Source organism: Neophocaena asiaeorientalis, unplaced genomic scaffold, assembly GCF_003031525.2.
Source record: "Neophocaena asiaeorientalis asiaeorientalis breed wild unplaced genomic scaffold, Neophocaena_asiaeorientalis_V1.1 scaffold84, whole genome shotgun sequence".
Taxonomy (NCBI): Eukaryota; Metazoa; Chordata; class Mammalia; order Artiodactyla; family Phocoenidae; genus Neophocaena; species Neophocaena asiaeorientalis.
The window spans coordinates 988,048-1,001,592 of NW_020173656.1; the positions used below are offsets into that span (position 1 = coordinate 988,048).

Here is a 13,545-nt window from a genome sequence, read left to right on the forward strand (position 1 = left end):
GGTAGCAAAGAAAACTGAATGGCAATTGACCACATCCAAAATATTATTGGTTCTGTTTGTCTTATGCTCCTACCAACTTAATACGTTTTACTTGAAGGTATCTTATCTTGCACACAGCCCACTTACTCGTATTTAATCTCTTGATGCTTGTGTATGCACTTGTGGGTATGATCAAAATTGTGCCCTGGAGTTAGCTGTAAGCTATACTTGGCGTGATGTCCTGTGTGAGATCCTGTATAGTTTCATACCCATGGAGGCCACAACTAATGGTTAACTATGTAATGTGTGTGTATCATTGAATGTCCCCGTATCACACATAGTGTGGAAAACTAGAAAGGTAAATCCCCATTGAAAAGAACACTCTCATTTGACTTCTCGCATCCCACATTTACTTTAATGAGATACAGACCTCTCCCCCAAATCTGCTGTTCCTTTCCTTTCCACTTTGCCATAATTTTCTAATTTAAGTATAGTCACTTTTTTGCAACTTCAATTATTTTTTCAAAATATTCAAATATAGTTATCCTCTTTTCCAGTTCACAGAGAACTATAGAGTAAAAAATGTGGGCTCAGAGAAAAATGAAAAGTATACAGTGACTTTTGTAACTCCCCCAGCTTCATTTATCTATAGGATGGCTCTTGATAGCTTTGTGTGAGCTTTTGAAAGTTCAGCCAAGCCAGCTGCATGATCACCACAGACAATAGCTCCCACACACGGGGCTGCACGGATTAAAGAACCTGATCCATCAGTAAATCTGCCAGATGGCAGTGGAAGAAAGCTTGTAACTCTCTCACTTTCATTTCAACAGCAGCAAACAATGTTCAATGTTTAAAATAAACTCTTCCAGATGAGCTAAAGATAAACTCTGAGGTGGGTGGACTTGAGCTTGCTAGGCTGCAGCTCTGAAGTGTTTGATTACATTAACACAAAATCCCTGGGTAGAACCCACTTCTGTCAACAGAATGCTTAGACTCGAACACCTACTACACGAAGCCATTTCCTGTGCTTTCATGGGTTGGTGGCAGAAACTTGCTTTGCTTTTTTCACAAACTAATAATGATTATACATTTCTTCCTGCTCAGTGTTTCCTCAGACCATGTGTACAACTTCCAGATATACCTAAAATGCCAACACTGTGTGTAGGTCTGCACAGATAAAAATCTGTTGAGTATATTTACAATCGAAACTTCTGTTTACTAACTCAACGTACAGCTCACATAGTAGCAAAAAAGATGCCATTAGGATTTAGAGCCATTCTGCTAATAACTGGATAACAATCCAGATCTATGGAGTATACAAAATAAATAAATAAATACATAAAGGTACAAGTATTTTAAGTTAGAATTTATAAAGGAAGTTTGAAAATAGACTTTAAGACCTGCAGCTTAGGACAGATCAAGCTGTAATACATCATATGTAACATGGCAACTTCTAATGATAAAATGACACATACTCAAAAATAACTGCTAAGTGTTCAAGCATTTACCTGTTTAACACAATGAGTAGGAGCTTTAAATGAGAGACTGAAGCAAACAGAGTTGATGAAAATAAGTCTTAGGCTGCAAAAGACATTCAGGACAAAATACATCAAATAATAAATATATTGGGACATTAAAAAAAAATAAAACATATTCCCAACTTTAGATGAGAAGGCTTTGGGTGAATGTGATTCACTACACAGATACATTTATTGCCAGTTCCTCCAAACTGAAACTTTTCTGACATGTCAGTGATAGCTCTACTTTACACAATAGAAGCCCTCTTATTTGAAATTGGTGGGTCACATGAAAAGTTGATTAAAGAAAGATTGTAAAGATGAATCATAGGCACCACATTATCATTTGAACTTGAAACATATAACATGTCCATTCATTTCCCAACTTCTGATATAAAGCTAAGGACTTGTCTTTTTTGTTTTTCTGAGTCTTTAAAATGGGGTCAAAATTTAAAGCCACTTGCAAAGCACTTAATACAGACAACTTTTAGATTTTTATAATATTTTAGTTTTTGACAGTTGTTTTGAAACGTTATTCAACAGTAAGTTTCTAGTGATTCACCTTCATTTAGCTTTTACAAAGCACTCAGCTTACTTTTCATAGAAATCCATATTTCATCGGTTTGCATTATGATTAATAACTTCTGGTACGATTAATAACGAGCACAGCTAACATACACATGCAGCTTTGGTTTGGTTTCCTTTGTTGCCTCCTAAGTCCTGCGAGCCTGGAATAATGCCTGGCACATACTGGGCATTCAATAAATATTTATTAAACGAGTAAATGAATGGTACGAAACTCACTCTTTCTAAGTATGTAACAGAATAGGTGGGGGCAGAAGTGCCAGAGGTATGCTAGCGGGGAGCCTGCCAGCCTACTGCATTCGCATGCTGTGGGCATCAGTCACCATGTTTTACAAACAGAATGGAGAATCAGTTATTGCAGCCAGTCTGTTAGATGATGGCTAGTAAGAGGGCTTCTACTGTACTTTGATTAAACATCTAGTGTAGCAAAAACTCTTCCTCGTGTCTGTGCAAAACTGAGGGCTCCATTTAACTTTCCTCTAGGAGTAGATTCCCTTCCTCCATGGTAACCTGTAACTAATTTAACTCCCTATTGTCCAGAGAAGGTTTGGGAAACATCTGAAGCTGTTTATGTAGGGGCCAAGCTCCTGAAGAGTGATTAGTAATGTGTCTTCTCTGCAGTGTTCCTTAGCACATTTGGAATCAATTAAATATTCAAATATAGGTTCCCTTAGATCTCTGGCCAGGCGCGGCAGGTTTGTGAGAGAGGAAGCTGGAGGCAGATAACTGCTATTCCTCACACCAGAATCTATAGCTGGAGAGAGATTTGAAGAATACACTGTTTACACTTCCTGGGTCCGCAAGCAAATAGTCACAGGAGATTAGAAATGATTAGGAGAAACAATAGGAGACTTATTAATAGGAGTAACAGTGAACATGAGAACTGTGCCTTACAAGGTGTCTTAAAGACAAATGAGTGGGGACTTCCCTGGTGGTCCAGTGGTTAAGACTCTACCTTCCAATGCAGGGGGTGTGGGTTCGATCCCTGATTGGGGAACCAAGATCCCACAGGCCTCATGACCAAAAAACCAAAACATAAAACAAGCAATATTATAGCAAGTTCAATAAAGACTTTTAAAATGGTCTCCATGTCAAAAGACAAATTAGTGAATACATTGGGGTGTTGCATAAGTAAATAGTATGGCCTTTGTGATCCAAGAATTTTTCATATTTTTAACAGATTGTTAAAAAAGAATATGTAACAGAAAAAGAATATGTGCATATGGCTTAATAATCTTAAGTATTTACAATGTAGCCTTTTTAAAAAAAGGTTGCTGACTCTTGGTTTAGAGGTTTTTTTCCCCATTATGTGTACTCACCTAATTACTATTACTAATAATGGTATAATGATAAGGTACATAGGGAAGAGGAAATGAACATGTGGCAGGTATTTTGTTAGACTCTTTGTCGGCCTCTTCACTGAACAATCCATTAAAGTTAGCATTCATGTCTCAATGACAGAGCCAAGAAAACAGAAGCTCAGAGAGGTTAAGTAACTTGCCAAGGTCACAGAGAGAATTAAACAGTAGAGTTGTTCATCAAACCCAATGTGGTGGTATATTTAAGCAGTGAGATCACTTTCCCAATTAAATGCTACTTAGAACCCCACTATATAAAATAGCTGCTCTGAGTGAAGTCGAGGCAGAGGACCCAGAAATCTCATCCATTTTCAGAAAAACCTGCATGAAATAGAAGTCAGTATTTCCAAAGATGGTCAGTGACCAACATGAAAATGGGTTTCCAACTCAATTGTTCCATTATCTGGCACATTACATGCTTCTTTCTTAACAATATTTTGCTAAAGGCGAGAGTATCAAAGTAACAGAATTGCCTTTTTCTTACTTCCTTGCCCAGTGAAATAGAAGTCAGCAGAAAGGGGAAAGGAGAGAGAAGCAAAGGGTTTAAATAATCCTCAAAATCTAACTAGTTATACTACAGCGATTAGCCCTCGATTCCACCAAACACTGAGTGGGAAGGACATCTTCCAAATGGCAGCTCGTTTTACCTTAATAGGTAGTGTTTCCAGATGAGTTTCTAGTTTTCTAGTTTCTAGTTTTCCATCATGATAAATTAATATATCCTATTTTATTATGGTGCCACAAACAAGAAATCTGAAAGGCTCAATTCTCACAAAAGGCCCAAATCCCCTGAAAAGCATCAGGCATCAAAATGCAGCCAGAAAAGATGGTATTAAATGAAAAAAAAAAAAAAGGCTCCTTTTCAATGAAGTCGAGGTGTAGGACAGATTTATTAGCTTCCATTTTTCCAGGTTGCATTCTGATGTATTTCCTGCCCGTATTTCTAAATTCAGCAGGTCTCTTTGTAGGATTATTTTTTAAAAATAAGTTTCAAAGAATATGATGCAGCTATAATGACTACACCTGCAAAGACACACCTGTGATGATACAAACCCTAAGTGTTTCTCATATTCACAACCCAATGCTCTAATAGAAAACAGACCTTCTATACCATTTGCCAAGATCCTGCCATTCTTAGAAAGAACTGATACTGGTAACCAGATATTACAGTCTTAAAAATAATAACCAATCAAGGACTACTCCTGACCAAAATGGCCATTAAATTCTGTGTAGTTGTCTATCCTTTACAGTCATAATTCCTTTTGTCAATATTATGAGATGGTTAAAACAAATAGTTAAAATTACTATTGATGCCTACAATATTCCTACTTACTCAATGATTTTTATGTATACCACCACTGACTTATTATTTACTCACACATAAGTACTTACTGTGTCAGGTACTGTATCTGACTCTTGAGGAAGAAAAACTAGTAAGAATATAATCTTTCCTTGGATAATTCCTATTGCAATTGTCTAGCTAGAGCTGTGAACAAATAATTAGTGCACTAAATTCCTAGTAAATCTGCCAAGATCAATGAAAAAAAAGTAGACTGAGAATTGGATCCTCCTACAGATATTAAGGAAAGGAACACACTTGAAGGGAATGTTAAAGGCTAAGTAATATTCCCGGTAAAAAAAGAGAAGGATATTCCAGATTGAAAGAACAATATAAGGAAAGGCCCAGAGGCAAGTGGGTGATTGGTCCATATTGAGGACTGGGTTATACAATGAAAGGAGTAGAGATATACTGTCTAAGACGTTAGTAACTAGGCCTATTTAAATTTAAATTGACCTTAAGTAATATTAGAAAATCAGTTCTCAGTCACATTTCAAGTACTCAATAAACACAGGTGTCTAGAGTCTACCATATTGGACAGTGCAGACAGAATTATTTCCATCATTGCAGAAAGTTCTACAGGACAGCACTGAGTGTAAGAGTACAAGGTAAGCATGTGGCCAGTTCATGGGGAGTCTCAAAAATATACTAAAATGTTTAAATAGAAATGGTTTATAAACTACTGAATCGCACAAAGTCCCTTCAGAAATAGCCTTGGAAGACTCCATCCTCACAGCATTGCTATGATCTATTATACCCATCCAGCTTCTACATTTGAATAAGACTTCTCTTGAAGAAAAACATTTGGCAGCTTAAAAAAGAAAGAAAAAAGGCTGGAAAACCCAGTTATGGGCAACTGGAAACCACCACAAGTTTTTAAGCAGGGACATGACACTGTGACACAGATTTGGATTTTAGAAATATTACTTCTTAAAGCAGTGCGCAAGATATGTGGGAAGAAAAGGCACTGGGCATACCAAGATCAGTAGAGGCTAATGAGATGATAAAGGACTAATTTCAGAGAAACTTCTAAAGGAATACACAAATAAGAATTTGCATCAGTAAATTTATTCCAAGTAAGAATTGTGCATTCACACCATGCATATTATTTCCCCACAAAAGCCAGTATTGTCATTAAAACACTTAACACTTTAAACATACCATAAAACTCAAAGATATTTGAAAAACTTCTCAACGTATCTATTTCAAGTCCTTGAATTCTTTAATGTTTGTAATCCATGCTTGTTCAATTATAATTTAAAAATATATTATAACCATATCACTCATTATAATCATTGATATGCTTATTATATATATTTAAAACATCTTTTCTGAAATTTTATGTTCTCCAAAAAATAACTTTTTAGTAACTTCAAAATACCTCTGTGGACCTCTTAGCAGTACTATGGTAAAACCAAAATTGCATCGTCAAGTAGCAGCAAGTGCCCAAGCCACACCATTCCTGATCAAAGATAGAGCTGACATCCAGGGAATTCCCTAGTGGTCCAGTGGTTAGGACTCCACGCTTCCACTGCTGGGAGCCCCGGTTAGATCCCTGGTTGGGGAATTAAGATCCCGCAAGCCACGTGGAGTAGTCAAAAAAAAAAAAAAAAAAAAACCCAAAACGACAGAGCTGACATCCAGTCTTACAAACAGCTCTCTTCCACTCCTTGCTCCTATTTTAATATGCCAACCATTACTTCACTGACATCCCAGAGTTTTCCTGCAACAGATTCATCCATAGCTTTGGGCAATAGTTCTTCCTCTTTACAGTCCCCAAAGTACTTTCCTGACACACCTTCTACCTCAGGGGAAGAGGCTAAATAAATCGAAGTCTGGGCACCTTCTAGCGGAGTTTTGAAAAAAGCCCATGTCACCAAATTGAAAAGTGGTTTGACTAACAGTGGGATGTGTATGTGCCTCCCCAGGTTGGTCCGCACCATGCCAGGGTGTAACACATTGACAGTGACATTTGTGCCTTCTAAGCGGCGGGCTAGTTCTCTGGTAAAAAGGATGTTAGCCAGTTTGCTCCGACTATAACAGAAGCTTTTATTATAGTTTTGTTCACTGTTCAAATCTTCAAAGTTGATGTCTCCGTATTTATAAAGTTTGGAGGTAACTACCACAATCCTGCTGGGAGCTGAACTTTTAAGGAGTCCAAGGAGAAGATTGGTGAGTAGAAAGTGCCCCAGATGGTTCACTCCAAACTGCATCTCAAACCCATCTTCAGTCTTCATATATGGGCACTGGAAGATGCCTGCATTGTTGATCAAAACATCCAGTCTAGGCTCTTCCTTCAAATGGCAAAAAGAGAATGGCAGAGTTATGAACACAGGCCTTAAATGTGCCTAAAATAAAATTTTAAACAATTCCTGCAAACTACTAAAATTCTAAAAAACGCCTCTATGAGTTTTCAACAATTGAGAGAAAAGAAGACGACGACAACAATGACTTGTGTGCCTGACCTGGTGCTTTTCATGTTATCTCATCTACTCTCAACAACTCTATAAGCAAACTGAAGCACCAGAGTTAGGTGATTTGTCCAGAATCACAGGGCTCCTAAGTGGCAAACAAAAACCTGAAGTTGAAATCTGACACCAATGGCTCTATTCTTAATTAGTAAGCTGGACTGCTTTTCTAATTGGGATTTTCAAACCATAGCTAGACATTCAATGTGAGCTAGAGAGTGGAACTACAGCAGAAGACAGGTCAGCATTGTTTATTCCCAGAGCTACTAGTATCAACACCAGGGGCAAGTTAGGATTGTTTTATTCTGTAATTTTCTAATAATAAATGTCACCATGGGAATGGCAACCCCAGGTTGTTTCCTTAAAAATGGGACAAGCAATAGAGAGGGTGAGGGATGCAAATTAATACTGGAGAGAACATCATGAATAAATCAACGGAACATTAAGAAAAATATTAAACAGGTAGTATAAACATATCAGAAACAAAACCATGAATCATACATACTAAGTCTCACAATAACAGCAAAGGAGACTTAACAGAGGAGGTCTGCCCAACAAATACCTTTAACCTCTATTACGACTCTAGAATTCACAGTTCTTTTTTCCCCGATATGAAATCTGCCTCTTTCAAGCTTCGAGGAGTCCCCAGCTTAAGAGATCTATACAGTCAGAATTTCGCACTTTGACCATATCCTCCTGCATCTTCCCAGATTAAAGTCCTAAAATTTAGACTGTCCTCAAAGGGAAGTCTTTTCATTCTTTACTTCATTTAGTTGGTTTTCCCTTGTCCCTTCCTGGCTCTGTCTCTTTTGATGGGCAGAGAAAAAGAAATGTACAACGTGTTCCAGGTGTAAAGACACAGTGATGACCCACAAATAAATTTGAGGTCAAATTTCAAATATCACTGGCCCTTTTGCCAAATGTAAGTGAAAAGAATGTGTTAAATTTCACAACTGTTATCAAAGCCTACCTGTCAGTGGATTAACTATTTCTCATTCTGTGTGTCTCAGCACCTTTTGCTTTTCCAATAGTCAACTTCAAAAAGAAGGCAAAAGTTCACCCGTGGGGGAAAGAAAGGAGTGTTCTTTTCAGTAATCCTTTGGAAGAGTTTCCTGTATTAATCATTTCTGAGCCATCATTCTTTGCTGGGCTTGTGTTATTTTAAGACTGTTTCATTTACTGTTTTTTAAATTCTAGAAGATAAATGACATAAATACCAAGAATACCAACCTGTGGGAAATTTACACTTCCTTTTTTTTTTTTTTTAATTCTGGTTATAGTCACTGAACTACTGAACTTCAGAGCCAGGAAGGAACTTAATACATACTTAGAAGCAAGGACAACTTAGTTATCTCTTTATCTCCTTAACTTTTAGTAGCTGTTTTAATTGGTTCTGTCAAGTGGCCAAAGTAGTGAGAAACCATAGGTATCAAGGAATAAGTATACCCAGTCCCATCTACATTTTTAATGAATAGGAAGATCCACTTTTGATTCTCCCAACATCTCTTGTACACTATTACTTCTTATTTCTAATCCTGATAATGAAATACTGGTCATAACGGTAAAACAAACCAAAACTCTCTGGATCTGCAACAGCTCCCCAACTGTGTATCGAGTCGCCCTAGAGAGTCACAAGGAAACTCTCAGGGCGATTTGGAGTATTTTACATTTTCGAGGGAAACAAAATGATACTCTGCTCAACATCTCAAAAACTACCAAGCTCCAAGTGGTTCACACCTTCAACATTTTATTGTGCTATATTCCTTTTCATGATGTCCTACCTTTGCAAAGCTGAGTGTTTAGTAGTTGCTGCAATGAAACGCAAGTACAATGTTAAAAGTCAACATAGAACAGAAATGAGGGTGGCAATGGTCAGTCTGATTCCAAAGTTTGACAAGCTGGTACAGTGAACAACAGATGCACATTTCCCATTAGTATACTTATGGTTATAATAATTATGGTTATTGAAAAATGAAATAAAAATCTTTTCTTTCATCTATGCTATGTGTATTTTTGTTTCAAACAGTTACTAAGTTGTTACATAAATACGTATTAAGTTGTTTGGATCTAATTGCTTAATGAATAAGCTGTTAGATATTTGTTTGGCCTAAGGGCATCATGAAAAAAATTAGAAAGTTTGGGAACTTCTGCTCTAGACTCAGAGGAGACTCCTTTTCATATAGGCTCCTTTTCTATGCCAGCTAATTTTAAACATCACTCTTCTGAATGCCCTCTTGCAAGTCACCTCTGCAGGGAACCCTTCTACCTCAATTTCAGCAGAGGACATCCATTTCAGTGTAATATCTACTATCTAAACAAAGAAATCCTCTACCTCACTGGCAGGCAGCAGAAGTACTGTATAGGGGTTAAAAGCAAGGGCTCTAGAGACAGTTCGTGGGCAAATTACTTAGCCTACCTATGCCTTAGTGGCCTTACGTTGTAAAATGGGGATAACAATGCCTACCTCACAGGGTTACTGTGGAGACTGGATGACAAGAGCAGTCAAAGTCACTTTAATTTCATTAAAAGTTAAAAAAAAAAATCTGAAATGCTTGGAACAGCTCCTGGCACACAGGAAACTTTCAATAAGTGCTAGGTATTATATTATTTTTATTTCTGTCCCCATTTAGAGCACATGACCACTGGCACTCCAAGCTCCAGTCTATCTGGAAGTTAGGCCAGAGTATGGTTAAGAATACTGCTCATGAGTTCACTGGTGGCAGAAAGCTTAACTTCCTACCCTAGCGGGGGGGGGGAATTGCTCCAAGGTCCTTGTCTAGCAACGTCCCCTATGTGCTCTCAGGCTCTTTGAGAGATGGCTTGGTGTACATTCACTTTGGACACAGGAAAAACAATCCAGGGACCTGGCGGATCTCCTCCTGAGCTGTCCTCACATGGCAAGAGGAAATGTTCAGAAACTCGTTTATTTTTCTCTTGGGCTCATTTTCTTTCTCAACATTCTTGGAAGACAGAAGACTGTCCTACCAATTTTTCCAGCCTTCAATTCCCAAGCCGCCCGAATCATTCCCAAGGTCACACCCCCTCCCTCGACTGTGGGCGGTCCCCTCCCCGGCTCAGCCCCCGGCCCTCCAGGCCCCGCCTCGCCCGCCGAAGACCCTAGCCAGTCCCCGATCTCCGGCAGGTTCCCAGAGCCCCACACCTGGAGCACCTCCTGACAGAAGGAGCGCACGGAGCGCAACGAGGCGAGGTCCAACTCCTTGACGACGAGCTCGCCGGCCCCGCTGGAGTCAGGCCCCAATTCGGGGCCCCCAGCCTGGCAGATCTCACGGCGGAGCTGAACCGCCGCCTCCTCGGCGCGTGTGCGGTCCCGGCAGCCCATGATCACTCGGGCCCCCAAGCGCAGCAGCTCGGCGGCTGTGGCGCGGCCCAGGCCGCTGTTCGCACCCGTGATCAGCACTGTCTTCCCGTGCATGAGGCCGGAATACCCGCCTCGGTGCAGCCGCTTGACGCTGGGCCCCACGAACCTCCGGGCCGCCAGCCACAGGGCCCCACCCAGTGCGGCCAGCAACGCCGCCACCGTAGCCACTGCCATGGCCGTCCGGGCCGAGGGCCCACCTGCGCCTGCGCGGGACTTCCGGGGTCGCCGCGCGCCCGGGTCTGAGCTCGCCCCCCGTACGCAAAGAACGCTGGGGCGCGGCCTGTCGTCCCCTGACGGCGGCGTGGTGCATGCTGGGACTTGTAGTCCCCCTTCCGAGGGCACCTGATTGGTTAGTAGAGGACAGCGCTCTGTGTGGCTCCTCGGTGGAGCCGGATCCCAGCCTGAGAGAAGGGTGAGCACGGCCCCGGGTTTTCAGGCTCCTGAGGTCCCTACCCATGGAAATCCCAGAGTGGTGGTGGCCTTCCCCATGGAAATGCCTAATGAGTACTTTGAATTTACAAGTCTCTTTATAGGCTGCTTTACAAATCCCACACTTCGGGGCTGGCTTAGTGTGATTTTCGTTAAGGGCACCTGGGACTTGTTAACCTTCAGTCCAGTTTACCTTCATCCTCTGGAGAATGGTCCCTGCCGAACGAAAGTCTGAAGAGAGGCTCTTTTTTCCCACAGCTGACGCTAAGAACTTAGCGACATGAATCAGTTAGAAATAGAATGGACCAGTGGTTCTCAGACTTTAGCGTTGCATTGGAATCAACTGCAGAACCTGTAAAAACAGAAATTTCAGGGCCCAGTTTCAAATTCATTAGAGTCCAAAATGGAACCTGAGAATGTACATTTCTAACAAGTTCCCAGGTGATTCTGATGCAGGTGATATGGGGACCACTGTTTGAGAATGTTAGACCATTGTGGCCTTGATCCATATATAAAAAGGCATTCTCAAATGGTCTTATTTGACAGTGGTAGAGATACACTGGGAAAAGCGTGGACTTACTGTATGCATAGATTTCTGAGCAGGCTCATTCACAAGCGTCTTCCCCCTTCCCTCCCGGAGAATATTAAATGTAACAAGGAAGGGAAAGTGCTTTTTACACTGTAAAATGCTTCAGAAATGTCAGGGGTTATTGCCACAGGGATCCATCTTCAAGCTGCAAACTTCAAACTTTAGACTGAGCTACTCTTTTTTTTTTTTTTTTTTTCGGTACGCGGGCCTCTCACTATTGTGGCCTCTCCCATTTCGGAGCACAGGCTCCGGACGCGCAGGCTCAGCGGCCATGGCTCACGGGCCCAGCCGCTCCGCGGCACGTGGGATCCTCCCGGACCGGAGCACGAACCCATGTCCCCTGCATCGGCAGGCGGACTCTCAACCACTGCGCCACCAGGGAAGGCCAGACCAAGCTACTCTTAAGTTGTCATACGTTCATCTACTCACCCATCCAATACATGCCAGGCCCTATGCCCTGCGAGAGTCACGAAGAAATAGGGCACCATTTCTGCCCTCAGGGTGCTTACTGTCTGGTCCAGAGACCCCTCCTGCCCCAGCCCCCATTCTAGAATCTTCAGGACAAGAGAAGAGACACACAACTTCTGTAGTTTGAAATAAACTCCCTAGATGATTTTGATAAACTCTCCTCCACTCCCTTGTATTTGGGAAGGATATAACATGCAACAAAAAGGCATAGTACAAACAGCCAAGAGGTCGAATGCCAGAAGAAGGATTCTTATGAGTGCTGAGAATGGAGCTCAGAGGTGGGAGGAGCACTCTCACTGAAATCTGTAACTTGAAGCTGCCTCTCACACTCACTGAGCCGGGAGCACGTTTCCTCTCTTCCTTTCTCTCCGTCCACATCTTTCCTGTCCTGCAAAGCCCACCTCCGTTCTCTACATTTCCTGACCACTTCCAGCCCACACAGATTTCTGCTTCAGCCTTGTGTGTGACCCTCACTTGGCACTGAGGACAACCAGCCCTCTCGTGTTGGCTGTTTGAGCTTGCACATTTGACTTCTTCTAAGGGATTGTTAAAGGATGGGATTATGTCTGAGTCTCTCTTGTGGCCTTTATCTTGGGGACTGCATAGAAAACAGTAGGTACTCAGTAAGTGTCATGACTGATATATTTTGGACTGCCTTACATCAAATTAGGAAGCAGATCAAAAGATGTGTGTCAGCAGTGGCATGCTTTAACTAGAACCCGGGTGGAATATGTATATGTGGGTGAGGTAGAGATGGAGATGGGATGAGGAGGAGCAAGACAGGGTGTGAGGAAGGGAAGATAGACAGCATATAGCTTTTTCTTTTTTTTTCAGCATATAGCTTTTGAAGTGAGATCTAAATTTGAATCTTAGTCCTACCATTTATTACCTGCACATCCTTGGACAAGCTACTTAATCTTTTTGAATTTTAGGTTCTTCATTGATTAAAACAAAGGAAGGTAATAATATTGATATTATGTCACGAAAGTTTGGTTTGATGAGAAAATGAGGTAACATCTGAAAATAACCAGCTTGTTGTTCCTAATGTAGTAGATTATGGTTAATAACCAATCAATGTTTTTTTTTTGAAAACAAAACAAAAATCACAACAGAATGACAACAATGAAGGCTAGGATACTACACTTACTTCATGTCACATTTTGAAGTGGTAGCCAAGGCTTTTTTTCCCCATATAAACATTGGACCTACCTGCTGGGCCCAAAGCCAGAGACTTCAAATATGAAGCCTTGTAGTCCAGAGGCAATGAACTCAGGAAATAAGCTTCAAAGAATCCTTCCAGGAGGTTCTGTCTGGAGCTCATCTTAGATGAAAGTAACCTGTATGAATAAGTGATTTATTTCTGAATAAGCAATGTCAAAATTGGAATACTCACGCAGGTAGCGTGGTATTTTCATTTTTGCATTGATTAAAAGG

At 40.9% G+C, this 13,545-nt stretch overlaps 1 protein-coding gene across 1 annotated transcript; it reads right to left on the reverse strand.

Moving 5' to 3' along the window:
• Positions 1–5,826: 5,826 nt before the first annotated feature.
• On the reverse strand, positions 5,827–10,868 carry RDH14 (retinol dehydrogenase 14). The gene is made up of 2 exons (XM_024747817.1): positions 10,407–10,868; positions 5,827–7,072 (listed from the first exon to the last, which is right to left on the reverse strand). Exons 1-2 carry the CDS (start codon positions 10,797–10,799, stop codon positions 6,455–6,457), a joined length of 1,011 nt encoding a protein of 336 aa, XP_024603585.1. The 5' UTR covers positions 10,800–10,868; the 3' UTR covers positions 5,827–6,454.
• Between the last annotated feature and the right edge of the window lie 2,677 nt (positions 10,869–13,545).